At 43.7% G+C, this 20362-nt stretch overlaps 1 protein-coding gene across 1 annotated transcript in view; it reads right to left on the reverse strand.

The window, feature by feature from the left end:
- The window catches only part of LOC116973657 (prolyl endopeptidase), a 103336-nt gene that overhangs the window by 25513 nt on the left and 57461 nt on the right, over positions 1-20362 (reverse strand). Inside the window, exons 11-12 of the mRNA XM_033021924.1 lie at positions 16295-16431; positions 2680-2774 (exon numbers count right to left, since the gene is read on the reverse strand). Coding sequence (XP_032877815.1) covers positions 2680-2774; positions 16295-16431 — 232 coding nt within the window. The remainder of the gene's footprint in view (positions 1-2679; positions 2775-16294; positions 16432-20362) is intronic.

Genomic DNA, 20362 nt, shown 5'->3' on the forward strand with positions numbered 1-20362 from the left:
GGATTGAAGCTGGGTGTCTGGCGCTGTGAGGCAGTAACTCTACCGCTGCAGCCCTTTCCAGTTGCAGAATAAAGTACTCAGATTGATATCAAGACTGATGAAATAATTAGTTTCAATAAAATCCCATGGAATTGTGGAGAGAGAGGTTACTGGAACAAATGATGAACGAGGAGGAATTCTATCAGCGTGAAAAAAGGCTCCGACCCGAAACGTCACCTATTGCCTTTTCCCAGAGATACTGCCTGACCCGCTGAGCGACCCCAGCAATTGTGTCTATCCTTGGAGAATTGATTACAATATTGAGCTAAATGGCTATTCCACACTCCTACATCCTAAGTCTAATCCAAATAGGATCTGGAAAGATTTGTGTATTAAGCAATTCAATTTTGAAAAAAAAAACCCATACTAATTTAGAAATCAGGCAATATATGAACTGCTTACTAAGGTAAACAAACAAACAATCAATCCTTCCTACATTTACATGTCCATACCCAAACTATTTAATGTTGTGGTGCTGAGAAGCATTGCAGAGCAATTAGTACATCAGTAGATCACAAAATTGATTTTCCATTCCAGGTCTGTACACTGTATGGAAATGTAATAAGGGATGAAAGCTCCATAAACTATTGTAGATGACACAAACGTGGGTGGTATTGCAGATAGTGCAGAAGGTTGTCAATAATTACATCAGGATCTTGATCGGTTGGGGAGGTGGGCTGATGAATCGTTGATGGAATTTAATACTGAAAAATGGGTGTTGTTGCATTTTGGGAACACTAACAAGGGCAGAACCTACACAGTGAACAGTAGGGCTCTGGGGAGCGTTGTGGAGCAGAGGGATCTAGGAGCACAGGTACATAGTTTGTTAAAAGTGGCATCACAGGTAGATAGGGTAGGCTGTCCTATCCATATATCTGTCTAAATGTTTCTTAAACTTTGTGATAGTACCTATCTCTGAACTAACTCCTCTGGCAGCTTGTTCCATACACCCACCACCCTGCGTGAAGAAATTACCATTCAGGGTCCTATTAAATCTTTCCCCCGGCACCTTAAACCCATGTCCTCCTCGTGCGTCTACCCAATTTATTTCTCTCATGATTTTATACACCTCTATTAGATCACCCCTCATTCTCCTGCACACCAAGGAAGAGCTGTAGCTTGCTCAACCTCTCCCTATAGCTCAGGCCCTCTAGTCCCGGCAACATCCTCGTAAATCTTCTCTGCACCCTTTCCAGCTTGACAACATCTTTCCTATAACATGTTGCCCAGATCTGGTCACAATACTCTAAGTGCAGCGCCAACAACATTTTACATGACTGCAAAATGACCTTCCAACTTCTATATTCCCAAATGACTTTCCTTCTAATGCACAATACGCTACAAAAAGGCATGCTGACTACTGATAATGCAGACCGCTTATACTTACATCCATAATGCAGCAGATATTATATATATATATATATAGATAACATTTATGTTTACTGTTTAATAATTCTGCAACAAGGACAGGTGACGAAAATCAATGCAAAAATACCAAATTCAAATGTATGTGAAATACATACTAAACAAGCAAAGCACAGAAATGTACCACAATTGTTTGATCATTTTAAAAGCTCGATAACCAGCAGTAAGCATAAATTCTGACATTCAAAACGATTTAAGGCACAATTCCAGGAATGACAACGTTTGGTCGAAGATTGACACCGGGACAAAATGCTTGCGGGCTGTACGAGATTCTATAAATAAAATCTAAAAAGGGAACAGTTATCATGGGGGGAAAAAATCATCACGGGCTTGGAAGTAATAACTTTCAAACCCCGAGATCTGGGAGGAGGTGGCTAAGCGTGCGAATGAAAGCAATTTAATTGCTTGCAGGGGTGTTTAGCAAAGCTCTTGATGAGGCTGAAATTAAGACTTATGAATTACACAATTAATTGCTGAAATGAATTAAGAGTGGATTATCAAATGAAATGCACAGGATTATCAAATGAAATACACAGGAAAGCGAAAGGACTGTCATTGAAAGACAATACAGAGGCATGCAGTTTTATATCAAGCATAAGGAACAATATAAACTGTAAAATGATTGCACAGTATTTTCTGATAACTATTCCATCTTCTAGGGAAGAAATGCAGATGCTGGCTAAAATCGAAGGTAGACACAAAATGTTGGAGTAACTGAGCGGGTCAGGCAGCATCTCTGGAGAGAAGGAATGGGTGACGTTTGCGGTCGAGACCCTTCTTCAGACCCCTTCTTCGAAGGGGTCTGAAGAAGGGTCTCGCCCCAAACGTCACCCATTCCTTCTCTCCAGAAGGACTGAAGAAGGGTCGCGTCCCGAAGAGTCACCCATTCCTTCTCTCCAGAGGTACACAAAATTGCTGGGGAAACTCAGCGGGTGCAGCAGCATCTATGGAGCGAAGGAAATAGGCGACGTTTCGGGCCGAAACCCTTCTTCAGACCTCTCTCCTTCTCTCCAGAGATGTTTGCTGCCTGGCCCGCTGAGTGACTCCAGCATTTTGTTTCCATTCCATCTTTCAGGTTGGCGGAAAACATGATTTAGTATCACATGGCTATGCAAAGAAATCAGAGAATAAAGAAGCAACACAACCTCCACAGGAATATATATCAGGCATGTTATTAGGCAGTAAATAATGTGTCATTTATATCAACTGCCTTACCTTTGTGCCAGCACTCTCCATATTCTCCACCTCCTCTGATATTAGCAATAGCTAATACACCACCAAGATGCCTCACAAAAATAAGCCTCGAAACACTGCAAAAATTAAAAAGGATATCTTAATTTTTAGAATTATTTCTGCAATATTTAAAAAAAATGTTTAGCATCAGAGTAATGGCAAATTTCCAACTTTTCCAGCGTCCTCTTTTCCAGTTGCCATGACTACACAGGTAAGTAGGAGGGGAGCTTCGACCGCCGGTCCTGCGGTCTGCTGAGCTTCTGGCTGCGGCGCGGCCTTTAAATCTTTACCCGCCGGCCTGCGGCCAACACCAACCTAAAGCCGCGGTCTCCGGTGGGGAAGAGCCGACTCTGGACTTACCTGGACTTTTACCTTGTCTGTACATCTGGACGCCCGCAGCGACGGCTGTGGAGGGTTGAGGTCCAGACCACGGGGGAAAATGGAGGAGGACTGGCCAAATTTTGTGCCTTCCACCACAGTGCTGTGGTAGATGTTTGTGTTAAATTTTTAGTGTGTTTTGTGTGTGTTCTTTATCATTGTACCGCTGCTGGCAAATTAATTTCACTTGCACTTTATGTGGAATGTGACGAATAAAACTGTATTGTATTGTATTGATCTTACGCAGACCTAATAGACCAGATCTTCCAGTCGTTATTCCCAGTCTATTAGGTCTGCGTAAGGTTGGTTACTCTATTGGTTGTTTATTGAAGTAGCTTTACAAACAAAGAGATGAATGTACCAAGTTTTCCGTCTTCAGTATGCAAGTTGTGGCTGACTGTTCTGTCCCTGGTCTGGTGAGAACTGTATGCTCACCCTGTATGCTGCCACTTCCTGTCCCCTGTGCCCTTACATATACACCACCCTGTGTATTTAATGACTGCCCCCAAGTGTCCAAAATAATACGGCAAGATATAGCTGGACAAAATAATATAACATGCCAACAGTAGCTATCCTAAATATAAATGTCTCTTACAATCAGTTTCCTTTCTAGATGTTTAATATAAAATAGACTCTGGCAAGCCTTAAGTGTGGGCAACTCTAATCCTCGTATATGTGTCGGAAAGAACTGCAGATGCTGATTTATACCGAAGATAGACAGAAAAGGCTGGAGTAGCTCAGCGGGTCAGGCAGCATCTCTGGAGAAATAGGAATAGGTGACGTTTCAGGTCTCGACCCAAAGAACGGTTCCAACCCAAAACGTCACCTACTGCTTTTCTCCAGAGATGCTGCCTGACTCACTGAGTTACTCCAGCATCTTCTGTCTTATAGTTTGGGTAATCAAACAGAAAAATATAGTCTTAAGAGTACAAGCCTATGGAAACAGTTTTCAAGGCACAATGCGGGGCCAAGCAAAAGATGGCTATCTTAGATACTACAATGGGATTATTAAGGAAACTTCATAGTGAAGGCTATTCTTGGGAAGAGTAATCATAATATGATAAATTTATAGAATTATATTTGGTTTACAAGAAACTGGATTTAAAACTTTGGAGGCAAATGTAAATAAAGGCAATTACATAGAAAAGAGGAAATTGTCTTGAGGGTGGGAAGATTAATTTTAGTGAGTTTAAAAGTTCATGTGCAGGTAAGGAGGTTATTTTCAGTCGCAACAGCCTTACCAACAAGTAAAAGGGAACAAGTATTTATTTAGGAAGAGTATTTAGGAAACAGTAAATCATAAATCTTAAGTTTTAAGATAGTTATGAATAAGGATCACTCTGGACCTTGTGGGGAAAGTACAAAGTTGGGGGAGGGAATATTGCAACATTATGCATATAGGCAGCACAGTGGTAGAGTTGCTGCCTGACAGCGCCAGAGAACTGAGTTCGATCCTGACCATGGGTGATGTGTGTGTGTGGAGTTTGTACTTTCTCCCTGTGACTGCATGGGTTTTATCCGGGTGCTCCAGTTTCCTCATACATCCCAAAAATGTACAGGTTTGTAGCCAATTCCTGGGATGGTGGGACTGACATATGATGAAAGAATATGTCGACTGGGCTTGTATTCACTGGAATTTAGAAGGATGAGAAGGGATCTTAGAAACATAGAAAATAGGTGCAGTAGTAGGCCATTCGGCCCTTCGAGCCTGCGCCGTCATTCAATATGATCATGGCTGATCATCCAACTCAGTATCCTGTACCTGCCTTCTCTCCATACCCCCTGATCCCTTTAGCCACAAGGGCCACATCTAACTCCCTCTTAAATATAGCCAATGAACTGGCTTCAACTACCTTCTGTGGCAGAGAATTCCAGAGATTCACCACTCTCAGTGTGAAAAATGTTTTTCTCATCTCGGTGCTAAAAGATTCCCCCCTTATCCTTAAACTGTGACCTTATAGAAACATTTAACATTCTTAAAGGATTGGACAGGGTAGATGCAGGAAAAATGTTCCCGATGTTGGGGGAATCCAGAACCAGGGGTCACAGTTTTAGAATAAGGGGTAGACCATTTTGGACTGAGATGAGGAAATACTTCTTCATCCGGAGAGTTGCGAATCTGTGGAATTCTCTGCCACAGAAGAGAGTGGAGGCCAATTCACTCGATGTTTTCCAAAGAGTTAGATTTAGCTCTTAGGGCTAAGGGAATTAAGGGATATGGGGAAAAGGTAGGAACGGTGTACTGATTTTAGATGATCAGCATGATCATACTGAATGGCGGTGCTGGCTCGAAGGGTCAAATGGCCTAATACCGCACCTATTTTTCTATGTTTCTATGTAATTGGCATCTGTAAATTCCCCCTAGTGTGTAAGACAACATCGAAGAAGATGGTACTGGCTCCCACCAATTGGTAGAACATCTGCAGCATCTTACTGCAGATGTTGAAATAGCAGTCTCCTCAGAAAGTACAGATGGCTCTGTCCCTTCTTACACAGTGCCTCAGCATTCCTGTACCAGTCCAGTTAAGTGTCTAGGTAAACTCCAAGGTACTTGGTAAGCGGCACATAGCAAGTCATGGACTGATACAGCGTGGAAACAGGCTCTTCGGCCCAACTTGCCAACACCGGCCAACATGTCCCAGCTGTACCTATCTAACTGTTACTTAAATGTTGGGATAGTCCCTGCCTCAACTACATCCTCTGGCAGTTTATTCCATACACCCACCACTCTTTGTATGAAAAAGTTACCCCTCAGATTCCTATTAAATCTTTTCCCTTCACCTTAAACCTATGTCCTCGGGTCCTCGATTCACCTACACCAGAGGCAAGAGACTTTGTGCATCTACCTGATCTATTCCTCTCATGATTTTATACACCCCTATAAGATCACCACTCATCCACCTGCGCTCCAAGAAATTTGAGTCCTAGCCTACTCATCCCTCCCGCTATGACTCCCTATACCCCCCCCCCCCTATAGCTCCTCTATAGGGAGGGACAAGGATGGCAAGGTAAGGATACCTTGGATGACAAGATAGGTCGTAAATTTGGTCAAAATGAAAAGGGTAGCACGTGTGAACTTTCAGAAAGCGTGATCAGATATGGATTATAAAGAACATAAAGAAACCAGGGAAGATCTCAAGGGGCGGCACAATAGCGCAGCGGTAGAGCTGCTGCCTTACAGCGCCGGAGACCTGGGTTCAATCCCAACTACGGGTGCTGTCTGTTTGTACGTTCTCCCCGTGACTTTTCTCCGAGATATTTGGTTTCCTCAGACATTCCAAAAACATACAGGTTTGTAGGATAATTGACTTGATATTTGTAAATTGTCCCTAGTATGTGTAGGTTGGTGTTATGTGCAGGGATCGCTGGTCGGTGCGGACTCGGTGGGCTGAAGGGCCTGTTTCCGCGCTGTATCTCTAAACGAAACTAAACAAGGAATTAGGAAGACTAAAATGGGTCATAAAATGTCCTTGGCAAGTAGGGTTAAGAGAATCCCCAGGCATCTACATGCAAAGTTAACTAAGGGCAGTTTAGTTTAGTTTATGGTCACGTGTATCAAGGTACAGTGAAAAGCTTTTGTTGCATGCTGTCCAGCCAGTGGAAGGACAATACATGATTACAATCGAGCCATTCACAATGTACAGATACATAATAAAGGGAACAAGGTGAATAGCATTTAGTGCAAGATAAAGCCAGTAAAGTCAGATCAAAGATAGTCTGAGGGTCTCCAATGAGGTAGGTCAGGACTACCCTCTTGTTGTGATAGGATGGTTCAGTTGCTTGTTAACAGCTGGGAAGAAACTGTCCCTGTATCTGGAGGTGTGTGGATAGGATAGGGTTGTAGGATCTACTGAATCCCACGACAGAAAGCAACGAACAAACAACACTTATCTGAGCCAGCCACCTTGTGTCACGTTTATTCCAAAAGCCCCCTTTTACCTACATTCTCACCGTTCATAACCCGTGTGCAGTTCAGGCCAATTAGTGCGCCTGACCTTGGAGTTGTTATTGAGTTGTGGCTGGGCCTTCTCGTGAGGCTGGTGGCGGGTCGCCAGCGGTGACAGGCTGTATGCAATGCGTGAAGACTCCACAGCACCACCCAAGGATGAAGGAAGGAATTTATACTTGGAATCATACGTCGATTTGAATCGAGTCCGCGATAGATTCCGGTCCCCCATCCCATGTTAATATTCTGTTATTTATATTGTATCCTTGTTTATTGTTATTTTTTATTTCTAATGACTGAGCAAAAGATTTTTTTTCCATACTCAGTATTGTCAATGACATTAAAGTGAATGATTGTGAATTGAATTGACAATGGTCGAGGTAGTAATAGGTGCAATCTCCCTAAGGAGATATGTGATAGTGATCAACGGGGGTTACTGATTATAGGTTTTCTATGGAGCATTGGAGGCTGAGGAGAGACTTGATGGATTTAAACAAAATTATGGGAGGTACAGAGAGAGTAGTCAGTCTAAACCCTTTTCACCAGCGAGGAAATTTCAAATACTAAAGGACATAGAGGGGAAAAGCTTTTTATTTATACCACAAGTGGGGTAGAATGCCTTCTAGACTTGCTGCCCAGGGTTGGTGGTGGACACAGAATAATGAAAGGCCTGGATAGAGTGGATATGGAGAGGATGTTTCCACTAGTGGGAGAGTCTAGGACCAGAGGCCACAGCCTCAGAATAAAAGGACGTACCTTGAGAAAGAAGAAGAGGAATTTCTTTCGTCAGAGGGTGATGAATCTGTGGAACTCATTGCCACAGAAGGATGTGAAGCCCACGTCAATGGATATTTTTAAGGAGTAGATTGAGATTCTTGATAAGTACGGGTGTCAGGGGTTATGGGGAGAAGGCAGGAGAATGGGGTATGAAAGGAAAGATAGAACAGCCATGATTGGATGGCGGAGTAGACCTGAATGGCCCAATTCTGCTCCTGTAACAGCAATGGCAGGAAATTTTGGGAATAATCCGGATGATGCAGGATCTTTTCATTCCAAAGAGGAAGAAAAATTCTAGGGGGAGAAAGAGGTGACCGTGGCTGACAAGGGAAGTCAAGGACGGTAGAAAAGTAAAAGAGAAGGCGTATAACATAGCAATGATCAGTGGGAAGCCAGAGGATTGGGAAGCTTTTAAAGAACAGAAAGATAACTAAAACAGCAATACGGCGAGAAAATATGAAATACGTAGGTAAGCTAGCCAATAATAATATAAAATATAGCAAGAGTTTCTTCATTTAAATACATTGTAAGAAAGAGACAAGAGTGGACGTTGGACTGCTGGAGAATGATGCAGGAGATATGATAATGGGAAATAAAGAAATGGCAGAGGAGTTGAATAACTTTTTTGCATCAGTCTTCACAGTGGAAGACACCTGCAACATACCTGAAGTTCAAGTCAGGGGGTGGAAGTTATTGGAGTGGTTATTACTAGGGAGAAGGTGCTTGGGAAGCTGAAAGGACTGTAGGAGGATAAGTCACCTGGGCCGGATGGACTGCACCCTAGGGTTCTGAAAGAGGTGGCTTTAGAGAGGCAATGTGGAGGCAGTGACTGTGATATTTCAAGGATCACTAGAGACAAGTTTCTGTGGCCAAGTTGGCAGTTGATACGAAAATAGGTGGAAGGGCAGGTAGTGTAGAGAAAGCAGGGACTCTGCAGAAGGACTTGGACAGGTTGGGAGAGTGGGCAGAGAAGTGGCAGATGGAATATAGTGCACCAAAGTGCGGAGTCATGCATTTTGGTAGTAGGAATAAAGGCGTAGACTATTTTCTAAATGTGGAGCGAATCCAGAAATCGGAGGTACAAAGGGATTTGGGAGCGCTGGTGCAGGATTCCCAAAAAGTTAATCTGCAAGTCTAATCGGCAGTAAAGAAAGCAAACTCAATGCGAGAAGATAGACACAAATAGCTGGAGTAACTCGGTGGGATAGGTAGCATCTCTGGAGAGAAGGAATGGGTGATGTTTCGGGTCTTTTGTGTCTATCTTTGGTCTAATGCAGCATCTGCAGTTCCTTCTTATATCAACTCAATGCTAGCATTTATTTCAAGAGGGTCTGTATACAAAAACAGGGATGTAATTCTGAGGCTCCATAACGCGCTGATAAGGCCGCATTTTGAATATTAGGAGCAATTTTGGGCACCATATCTGAGGAAGGATGTGCTGGCTCTGGAGAGGGTCCAGAGGAGGTTTACAAGAATGATCCCAGGAATGAGGTTAACCTATGATGAGCGTTTGTCAGCACTGGGCCTGTACTCGTTGGTTTAAAAGAACGAGGGTGGACCTCATTGAAACATACAGAATAGTGAAAGGCCTGGAATGAGTGGATGTGGAGAGGATATTTCCACTTGTGGGGGAGTCTAAGACTAGAGGTCGTAACCTCAGAATTAAAGGACGTTCTTTTAGGAAGGAAATGAGGAGAAACTTCTTGCACCCGTGACCACACTGTGACCCCTACCTCTCGTCACCGGGACACGTGACCCCCCAAGAGCTGAAGGTTATGTATAGTGCGTGGCCCACCAACCAGAGCCGCCACATTGAGTAGAATTAGGCCATTTGGCCCATCAAGTCTACTCCACCATTCAATCATGGCTGATCTATCTCTTCCTCCTAACTCCATTCTCCTGCCTTTGCCTCATAACCTCTGACACCGGTACTAATCAAGAATCTATCTATCTCTGCCTTAAAAATATCCACTGACTTGGCCTCCACAACCTTCTGTGGGAAAGAATTCCAGATTCACAACTCTCTGGGTTAAAAAGTTGTTCCACCTCTCCGTTCTAAATGGCCTACCCCTTATTCTTAAATTGTGGGCCCCTAGTTCCGGACTTCCCCAACATCGGGAACATGTTTCCTGCCTCTAGCCTGTCCAATCCCTTAATAATATTATATGTTTCAATAAGATCCCCTCTCATCCTAAATTCCAGTGTATACAAGCCCAGTCACTCCGTTCTTTCAACATATGACAGACCCGCATCCCGGGAATTAACCCTGTGAACCTACGCTGCACTCCCTCAATAGCAAGAATGTTCCTCCTCAAATTGAGACCGAAACTGCACACAATACTCCAGGTGTGGTCTCACCAGGGCCCTGTACAACTGCAGAAGGACCTCTTTGCTCCTCTATTCAACTCGGCTTGTTATGAAGGCCAACTTTCATCAGGCAGGTGTATACACAGGAATTGAACGATATGCTAATATGCAGGCAGAAGGGATTAGTTGAACTTAGCATCATGTTTGGCAGACATCATAGGCAGAAGGTTCTGTATTGATCTCAGGTAATGTTGCATATTGAGCAAGGCTGGAATCAATAGTTCATGTCAAAACTGCAGATTTCTAGGCTAATTTAAATAGGTAATGGCGGTGACATTTTAAAGTGTGTTATTTTTTCTTTTAGTATTTTTTATTATTCATTAAGAGGGTCATTGTTTCTAGGTACTGGACAGGTTGGATTTCATATTATTATGGGCACACTTACTGTCAGATTTAAACTCAATATGAATTCTCTTTTATGAGCTATTAACACGACATGAAGAATGCTCAGAAATATTTTCGCAGATGGTCTTCATACATTTCGTTAAGATAAACACTGGCATTAATCTTGAAAGATGCGAATTGTTTGAAGGTTGCATGACCTTTTGAGCAAAGTATTAAAAGTTTCATGTGACATTTCCATTGGTAATATGTTCCAGCTGTCAATAATATCTCTGAGGAACATCAGCAAAAGACTCCACAGCATTCCTTTGTGCAGGTCTTTCACAAATCTTATCAGTTGATGCCAGTGAAATGCCATTTCATTTGGATGCACAGAATTCATTTGCGATGAACTAAATAACTGCGGTTGGGGTTATTTAATGGAATAATTAAAATGCATACTTTGTTCTGGCAGAAATACAATTCAATATTTACTTAATATTCCAGTTAAAGGTCAGCATCATTTTCATGAATTTCGTCATGTAATAAAAAGTAAAGTTTTGGAGGATTATTCATAAGTGATAGGAGCAGAATAATCACATCTACTCCACCATTCAATCATGGCTGACCTATCTTTCCCTCTTAACAGCATTATCCTGCCTTCTCCCCACAACCCCCGATAGCCTGTGCAGGAAAGAGCTGCAGATGCTGGTTTAAATCGAAAGTAGAAACAAAAATGCTGGATTAACTCAGCGGGACAGGCAGCATCTCTGGAGAGAAGGAATGGGCGACGGTCTCGACCTGAAACATCATCAATTCCTGCTCTCCAGAGATGCTGCCTGTCCCGCTGAGTTACTCCAGCATTTTGTGTCTGCCCCCAACACCCTATTCTATTATTCTATTCGCTGGCAGCAGCACGATGTTTTGCACATTCAAAAAAATATATAGTAATGACGGTGAATGGCAGTGCTGGCTCGAATGGCTGAATGGCCTACTTCAAAGCTCATTCAAAGTGTATATTATTCTATTTAAAGTTGCCCTCTGTGGAATATGATTTAAATTATAATTTCATGATTTGTATACATCTGCCTCCATGCCGATTTTGTAGTAAATGAATACACCTGGAAGTACTGGTCTAAATGTCCATTATTTCTGCACACTTTAATGTTTTCCGTTTTGTTGTAAGGTCTCTTTTCACGGTCAAAATATCTTAAATTCCCCAGTCTCTTTTCATGAATTAATTTCAAATACGAGTCAGAGTGCATGGTTATATATGCTGCTTTCATATTGAAATATTGAGTAGAAAAGTTGGGAGGTCATGTTGCAGTTGTATAAGCTATTGGTGAGGCCTCGTTTAGAGCATTGTGTTCACTTCTGCTCATCATGTTAGAGGAAGGATGCTGTCAAGGTGGAAAGGGTGCAGAAAATATTTACGAGGATGTTGCCAGGACTCGAGGGCCTGAGCTATAGGGAGAGGTTGAGTAGGCTAGGACTCCTTGGAGCGCAGGAGGATGAAGGGCGGTCTTATAGAGGTGTACAAAATCATGAGAGGAATAGATTGGGTAATCGCAAAGAGTCTCTTGCCCAGAGTGGGGGGATTGAGAACCAGAGGACATGGGTTTAAGGTGAGGGGGGAAAGATTTAATAGGAACCCGGGGAGTCACTTTCTTTTTACACAAAGGACGGTGGGTGTAAGGAATGAGCTGCTGGAGGAGGTAGTTGAGTAGAGGTACTATAGCAAGTTGGGCTGGAGGGCATATTTCCACGCTGTACTACTCTATGACTCTCTATATGTGAACCGATACAGGATGCTGGCAAATTATTTGACTTTGAAAGCTATCGAGAATACTTGTCACTTTCCAATGGTGGTTACTGAAATAATGGTTCATCTCTTTTTTCTCTCTGGTCTTTGTCCAAACATTTTTGCCCAATTTCTGGTTTTTGTCCAACCCATCCAACCGCAATCCTCTTCTCTTCACAATCTGGTAGGCGGCGCGACTCTCGTCTGCAGCGGCCTCTGCAGTCCGTCTGCGTTTTTATTATTTTATGTCTATGTTTTAATGTAGTTTTTGTTATTTTTGTTGGGGTATGTGTGTGGGGGGGGGGGGGGTGGGGTGGTGTGGGGGGGTTGGGGGTAACTTTTAAATCTCTCCCTGCACGGGAGACCCGACCTTTTCTTTGTCGGGTCTCCGTTGTCGTTGGGGCTGCAACGAGGAGCGGCCTCCAACAGGAAGACCGGGGACTCTGGTGCCAACTACTCACCTCACCGTCGCGGAGCTGGCCGAGTCCAGAGCGGGTGGAGCTGTGGTGGACGCTGCTGCGGCCCGACCCCCGGAGATTCGGTGGCTGCAACTGCGGGTTTGGCGGACGGCACCGGGAGCCCGCGGGTACCTGGAGGGAGACCGCTTTTCAGGGCTCCCGCAACGGCGACTTCTCCCGCCCGAGTTGCGGGGTTGAAGAGCTCCTGGAGCGGGGCCTACATCACCGCCCCGCGCGGCTTGGAATGGTCGCGGGAGTTTGCGAGCGCGCGCCGGGGGCTCTAACATCTAGACCCGGTGTGCGGCCTTGCATCACCCGGCGTGGCTTAAATGGCCACGGGACAATCGCCATCGCCCGCCGGGGGCTTTGACTTTGACTCTGACATCGGGGGGGGAGTGCAGTGGAGAGAGAAGTTTTTTTGGCCTTCCATCACAGCAATGTGATGGATGTTTATGTAAAATATGTTGTGTCTTGGGTCTATTTGTTTGTAATGTATGGCTGCAGAAACGGCATTTCGTTTGGACCTCAAGGGGTTCAAATGACAATAAATTGAATTGTATAATTGTATTGTATTGTATCTTGAAGGATTTTATTTGTGATTTATGTATAATTTATATTTTGTGTGGTGTCTGAGTCCATATGTGTGTGGTGCTGCTGTAAGCAAGTTTTTTTTTAAATTGCACCTAAATCCCACTGTACTTCTGCATATATGACAATAAATTTGACTTGACTATTCATTTTTATTGACATCAAATAAGTCTTTACCTGAACACGTAATCCAGCCAATTATTTTGAGAATATAAAATGAAACAGAGTTAAAAAAAAAACTAGGCTTACATTCACATTTACCTCAACACATTGAGTTTTATAGTTCTACATGAGAATATTGTATACATAGTCTCAAAAAGTTAATAAGCGATAGGAGAATTAGGCCATTCGGCCCATCAAGTCTACTCCGCCATTTAATCATGGCTCATCCATCTCCTCCTCTGAACCCCATTCTCCTGCCTTCTCTCCATAACCCGTGACACCCGTACTAATCAAGAATCTATATTTCTCTGCCATAAAAATATCCATTTACTTGGCATCCACAGCCTTCTGTGGCAATTAATTCCTCAGATTCACCACCCTGACAAAATAAATTCCTCCCCATCTCTTTCGTAAAGGAACGTCCTTTAATTCAGTGGCTATGACCTCTGGCCTTAGACTCTCAGTTCCGTTCTACCCAGGCCTTTCGGTAAGTATCTAAGTTCCTCATCCTTCTTAACTCCAGTGAGAAGAGGCCCAGTGCCGTCAAACGCTCATCATATGTTAACCCAGAAAGTTTTGCCGCAAAGATTTTTTCAGATATGCTTTATTAATATTCAAGGTCAACTTCACTTTCCTTGGCACGGAGATGTAAGCATGACCAATTATGTGCCTTAAATGCTGGAACAAAAACAGATTTCACAAACCTAAATTTAATTAATTATGCTTGTCCTGCAGTTATTACTTTACTTAGAACTTTGTGTTATTTTCTTGATTAGAGCGCTTGGTCACATGCCGAGTTATGAAAAAGTGACCCTAGAGAATTCCTTTGTTTTTAGAAACTAACTAAATATGACATTGGTTCTCATACAACTATACTCTTTGCAAGTCAACCAAACAAAAAGCTCAAGGACAAAATACAACCTCGCGTTTCCTCTTTTTGCCACGCCAATTTATCATGTGGCATATTTTAGCAATCATGCCCAGTCTCTGTGGGACTAGATCTAAATTTTGACTCTTTTCATTTGCCTTCCCATAACACATACTTTTTCTTTCAACGATGAATCCAAGAAAGGGATTTTTAACACATTCCAATTAAAAAATTCTAAAGACCCTTCAGGTTATTTCTAAAAATATCCAGTGACGTTTACATTGGAGGCTATTAACATTTAAACAAGACCAAGCTCTGTTGGCCCAACCTCCCCTTATAGCTACTCCCCTCTAATCCAGGCAGCATTCTGGCAAATTTATTTTGCACTCATCCCAAAGCCCCCACATCCTCCCTGTAATGGAGGTGACCAGACCGCATGCAATAGCCCAAATGCGACCTAACCAAAGATTTATAAAGCTGCAAAAATACTTCCTAGCCAGTGCAGTGTACCCAAACGTACAACATAAGCATGCCATATGCTTTCTTTACGTAAGAGGGGGGGGGTACAAACCTTAACCCCTTGATCTCTCTGCATACTAATGCTGTTAGGTCCTGCCATTAACTTTAACTTTACATTTGACCTCAGAAGGTGCAATACCTTACCCGTGCCTGGATGAAATTCCATCTGCTAGTTCTCCCCCAATATCTCCAACCGATATACATCCTGCTTGGGATATACATCCCGCATGGGCAGTCTGTACCCCAGCGCCTGAATATTGACTTCTCCAATTTCCGGTAGCCCTTTGTTGTCTCCTCCCTTTCTCAGCCCTCTGGCTCCTCCTCTTCTGTTCTTCTCCCCCCCCCCCCCCCCACCCTGCATCAGTTTGAAGAAAGGTTCCTTCGCTCCATAGATGCTGCCGCACCCGCTGAGTTTCTCCAGCATTTTTGTGTACCTTCGATTTTCCAGCATCTGCAGTTCCTTCTTGAACGATATACATCCTGCGGTATTTTTTGACAGCCTTCTTTACTTTCCACAACTCTGAAAAATGTTTTGCTGTCCACAAACTTACTGACCAGTCCATCGACATGTTGGTCAAAGTCATTGATCCATATCACAAACTTGAGACTTTTAGACTTTAGCGTGGAAACAGACCTGCCAGCCCACTGAGTCCGCACTGAGTCCGCTCCGACAAGCAATCCCTGTACACTAACACTATTCTACACACTAGGGACAACTTACAAAAGCCAATTAACTTACAAAGCTGTACGTCTTTGGAGTGTGGGAGGAAACCAGAGCTCCCGGACAAAACCCAACGCAGTCACAGGGAGTACGTACAAACTCCATACCTGTAGTTACATCAAACCTGGTTCTTTGGCGCTGTAAATCAGCAACTCAACCGCTGCCCCACTGTGCTGTAATGGAGGACCCAGCACAGATCCAAGTGGAACACAGAGTTGCAAGAAGAATAACAACTTTCCACTTCTACCCTCTGTCTCTCTCACTGGAAAGCTAATTCCGAATTCAAATTACCAAGGCAAGGTGGATCCCATTCATCGTAATCTTCTGGATCAGGCACCACGAGGGACCTTTTTAAACGCCTTACTAAATTCAACCTTACGTGCATCCATTATAAGGTGCAGCTTTTAGACTTTAGCAATACAGTGCAGAAACAGGTCCTTCGGCCCACCGAGTCTGCGAGGACCAGCGGCCAACCCCATATGCTAGAACTATCCTGCACACAAAGGACAATTTAACCAATTTTTTTTTACCTAGACACCTGTACGTCTTTTGAATGTGGGAGTTAACCGGAGCACCCGGAGAATACCCACGCTCCCCCCATCGCCATCAAATCATATGGAAGCACTTTTATGGACCCAATGATTAACACATAGGAGCCATGCTTGTATCTAGATACAGATTCATTACCAACCTGTAGCTCGGTGTAAGTGATATATTGAAGCCTCCGTATCCATAAAGAAATGCAGGGTGAGATTTGTCAAGTTTTATTCCTTTCTTGTGGACAATAAACATGGGTATTTGAGTCCCATCTTGGCTTGGATAGAAGATCTGCATAGAATCAAAAAGATATAATAGAAAACATTTTGATTAGAATTAAAATGTAAAATAAGGTCAATCTCAGAAGTAGCCAACCTATTTATCCATTTCTACGACAAACTGTTTTATTTCTCTGTAGAATAGATGATGTAAGTTGTTATTATAAGCCACATAGATTTTAACTTTGTTTGCACCTCAAGTTACTGAGCCTAATCCGTTTTACGGATTCTTATTGTGGAATAAAACACTGCTGAGATTTACCCTCAAAAGCAGGTCACTCCAAACCGCTCGGTCCTCAAAACCAAATCAAAGCCAGTCATGTAGAAATACAAGTTAAACCCCTTTCCCACTGTACAAGTTCATTCAAAGGGTTCTCCCGAGTTTGCCCTGATTCGAACTCGGAGATTTACGGTAATGGCCGCTCGTCGGTACTCGGGGCTCTCGTGGACATTTTTCAACATGGTGAAAAATTTTCACGAGTCTTCCCAAGCTTACCTGCCGTTAACGAGTCTTCCCGAGTACCTGCCATTAGCGTTACGAGATGTCCCCGAGCTCCGACGCACCCGCTACGTTCATTCTCCGTGCTTACGAGTTTGATTTATTTTTCAAACTCGGAAGAGCTCTTGAATTAACTCGCATCGTGGGACAGGGCCATTAGTATCCAAGAATGGAGCCATACGAGGGCTCCAGGATATCCCACGGATGTAGATCTTGACCCAAGACGTCACCCATTTTTTCTCTCAAGAGATGCTGTCTGTCCTGCTGAGGTACTCCAGCTTTTTGACCCTGGGTTACAGGGTTCGATCCTGACTACGGGTGCTGTCTGTACGGAGTTTGTACGTGCTCCCCACGCACGCGTGGGTTTTCTCCAATATTTTTAGTTTCCTCCCACACTCCAAAGAAGTGCAGGTTTGCAGGTTAATTGGCTTTGTATAAATGTAAATTGTCCCTAGTGCGTGTAGGATTGTGTAACTGTGCGGGAATCGCTGGTCGGCGCGGGCTTGGTGGGCTGAAGGGCCTGTTTCTGTGCTGTATCTCTACACTAAACAGCCCTGTAAACCCAAGGCCACTTTTGCAAAAATATAACATGTTTATTTACTTGCTTGAGGTTAAATTCACCAGCTGTCATTAATTGAATTTGAACCCTTGTAAGGGTTCAAAAGTCTAGAATATTAGATTCTGAATATGAGAATAGCAACTAAATCACAATGTTGCTTGCCATCTAAGTAATTAACTCATAGTTTTCTTTTGATAAAGATTTTCTCAGAAGGTACTTCTTGTCCTTTTCCCATCCCCATTGACGTAAGTAGGGCTGAAGAAGACTGGTGTTGCTGATAGGCAATCTTGAAATGCTTCTGACCGGGGACTTCTCAAAGCTTTCCCATCAGAGCGCTCAGTCATAGAATGCAGTACTTTTGTTTTGTTTAGAGGCACAGCGCGGAAACAGGCCCTTCGGCCTGATCAGTCAGCGAACAGGCCCTACGCCCACCTGCGATCCCCGTACATTAGCAACATCCTACACTCTAGGGACAATTTATAATATTTACCTAAGCCAATAAACCTACAAACTTGTATGTACTTAGAGTGTGGGAGGAAGCCGGAGAAAACCCTCCCAAGGTCATGGGGAGAACGTACAAACTCCGTACAGACAGCACCCATAGTCAGGATTGAACCCGGGCCTCTGGCGCTGAGAAAGCAACTCTACCGCTGCGCCACCTTGTTGCCCTTTAGTGGTGACTGGAGCAGCTTTACAAAGCTGTATTTTTGGACCACGTTCGGTACTACTTGGGCAAGTGTCAGGTTGAGGTGAGGGGGAGCAGGTTTAAATGTGCCACTCCTAATACATTATCACCATTTTCATGGGGAGGGAGGAACGCATTATCATGAGATTCAGTAACTAAGCTTATCTAGGGCACAGCAAAAAATGAACAATGCATTGAAAGCCATAATTATACAGCATGAAAACAGGCTCTTCAGCCTAACTTGTCCACACCGACCAACATTATCTAAACTCGTCCCAACTGGCGGTGTCTGGTCCATATCCCTCTGAACCTGTCCTGTCTATGTACTTGTCTAACTGTTTCTTAACATTGTGATAGACCCCGCATCAACTTCCTCCTTTGGCAGCTTGTTCCATACACCCTTTGTATGAAAAAGTTACCCCCCAGGTTCCAATTAAATCTTTCCTCTTTTACCTTAAACCCATGTCCTCTGGTTCTCGATTCCCCGACTCTGGGCAGAAGACTCTGTGCGTCTCCCTGATCTCTTCCTCTCATGATTTTGTGCACCTCTATAAGATCACCCCTCATCCTCCTGTGCTCCAAGGAATAAACTCCCAGCCAGCTCAACCTCTCCCTATAGCTCAGACCCTCGAGTCCTGGGAAGATCATCGTAAATCTTCTCTGCACCCTTTCCAGCTTGACATCTATCTTATAACATGGTGCCCTGAACTGAACACAATACTTGAAATGCGGCCTCACCAACGTCTTATATAACTGCAACATGACCTCCCAACTTCTATACTCAATACTGTGACGGATGAGGGCCAATGTGCCAAGTCTTTTTTGACCACCCCATCTGCCTGTGACACCACCTTCAAGAAGCTATACAGCTCTATAGCACTCCCCAGAGGCCTACCATTCACAGTGTAGGTCCTGCCCATGTTAAGACTATCCCTTAATCATTTGCTACTTGGTGAACTTGGTAAGCCATTTAGAACGGAGACGAGGAAACACTTTTTTACACAGAGAGTTGTGAGTCTGTGGAATTCTCTGCCTCAGAGGGCGGTGGAGGCCAGTTCTCTGGGTACTTTCAAGAGAGAGCTAGATAGGGCTCTTAAAGATAGCGGAGTCAGGAGATATGGGGAGAAGATTAGGACAACCCTGCTGATCACCGTGCAGCGGCAGGCAGTAGGCAGAAATGTTCGGCGAGCTTTTGTAACTTAGCCGGCAGCAAAACATGGTGACACTTGTGCACTGCCTAGGTGAGGTCTGCCGTGTATGCAAAATAAAGCATTCCACTATAGTGCAGTGTAGGTTCACCAGATTGGTCCCTGGGATGGCAGGACTGTCATATGAGGAAAGATTGAAAAGACTAGGCTTGTCTTTACTGGAATTTAGAAGGATGAGGGGGAATCTTATAGAAACATATAAAATTATAAAAGGACTGGACAAGCTAGATGCAGGGAAAATGTTCCCAATGTTGGGCGAGTCCAGAACCAGGGGCCACAGTCTTAGAATAAAGGGGAGGCATAAGTGGAGGAATAAATTTAAGACTGAGATGAGAAAAAACTTTTTCACCCAGAGAGTTGTGAATTTGTGGAATTCCCTGCCACAGAGGGCAGAGGAGGCCAAATCACTGGATGGATTTAAGAGAGAGTTAGATAGAGCTCTCGGGGCTGGTGGAATCAAGGGATATGGGGAGAAGGCAGGCACGGGTTATTGATTGGGGATGATCAGCCATGATCCCAATGAATGGCGGTGCTGGCTCGAAGGGCTGAAAGGACTCCTCCTGCATCTATTTTCTATGTTTCTATACTTAGGTACATGTGACTAAAGACAAAGTATCATTGAATTGAATCACTAAATGTCAAGGATAGTTGGTCAGCCTCTGATGTTGCTGTAGGCAATTACGTGTATGTGTGCATATGACAACTTGACTTGTTTGAGATGATTATTGTGGCATGAATGTTATTTGCCAATTATGAGCCCCTGTCTGTATGTTGTTCCATGTCTTCCTGCATGGAAGTAAAAGCTGCTTCGCTGAGCTGCAAATGGAACTGAACACTATGCAATTGTCAGTGATATTCCCAGTTCTGCCCTGACGATGCTATTGTGAGCGAGTGCTGCTGCATGCACTGTTGATGACAGCTTCTGTCACTTTGCTGGCAATTGAGGGTAGATTGATTACACAGTAGTCAGAATGATGGGACAACCCGTCCCTT

The sequence above is a fragment of the Amblyraja radiata genome, chromosome 5 (assembly GCF_010909765.2).
Source record: "Amblyraja radiata isolate CabotCenter1 chromosome 5, sAmbRad1.1.pri, whole genome shotgun sequence".
Classification (NCBI taxonomy): Eukaryota; Metazoa; Chordata; class Chondrichthyes; order Rajiformes; family Rajidae; genus Amblyraja; species Amblyraja radiata.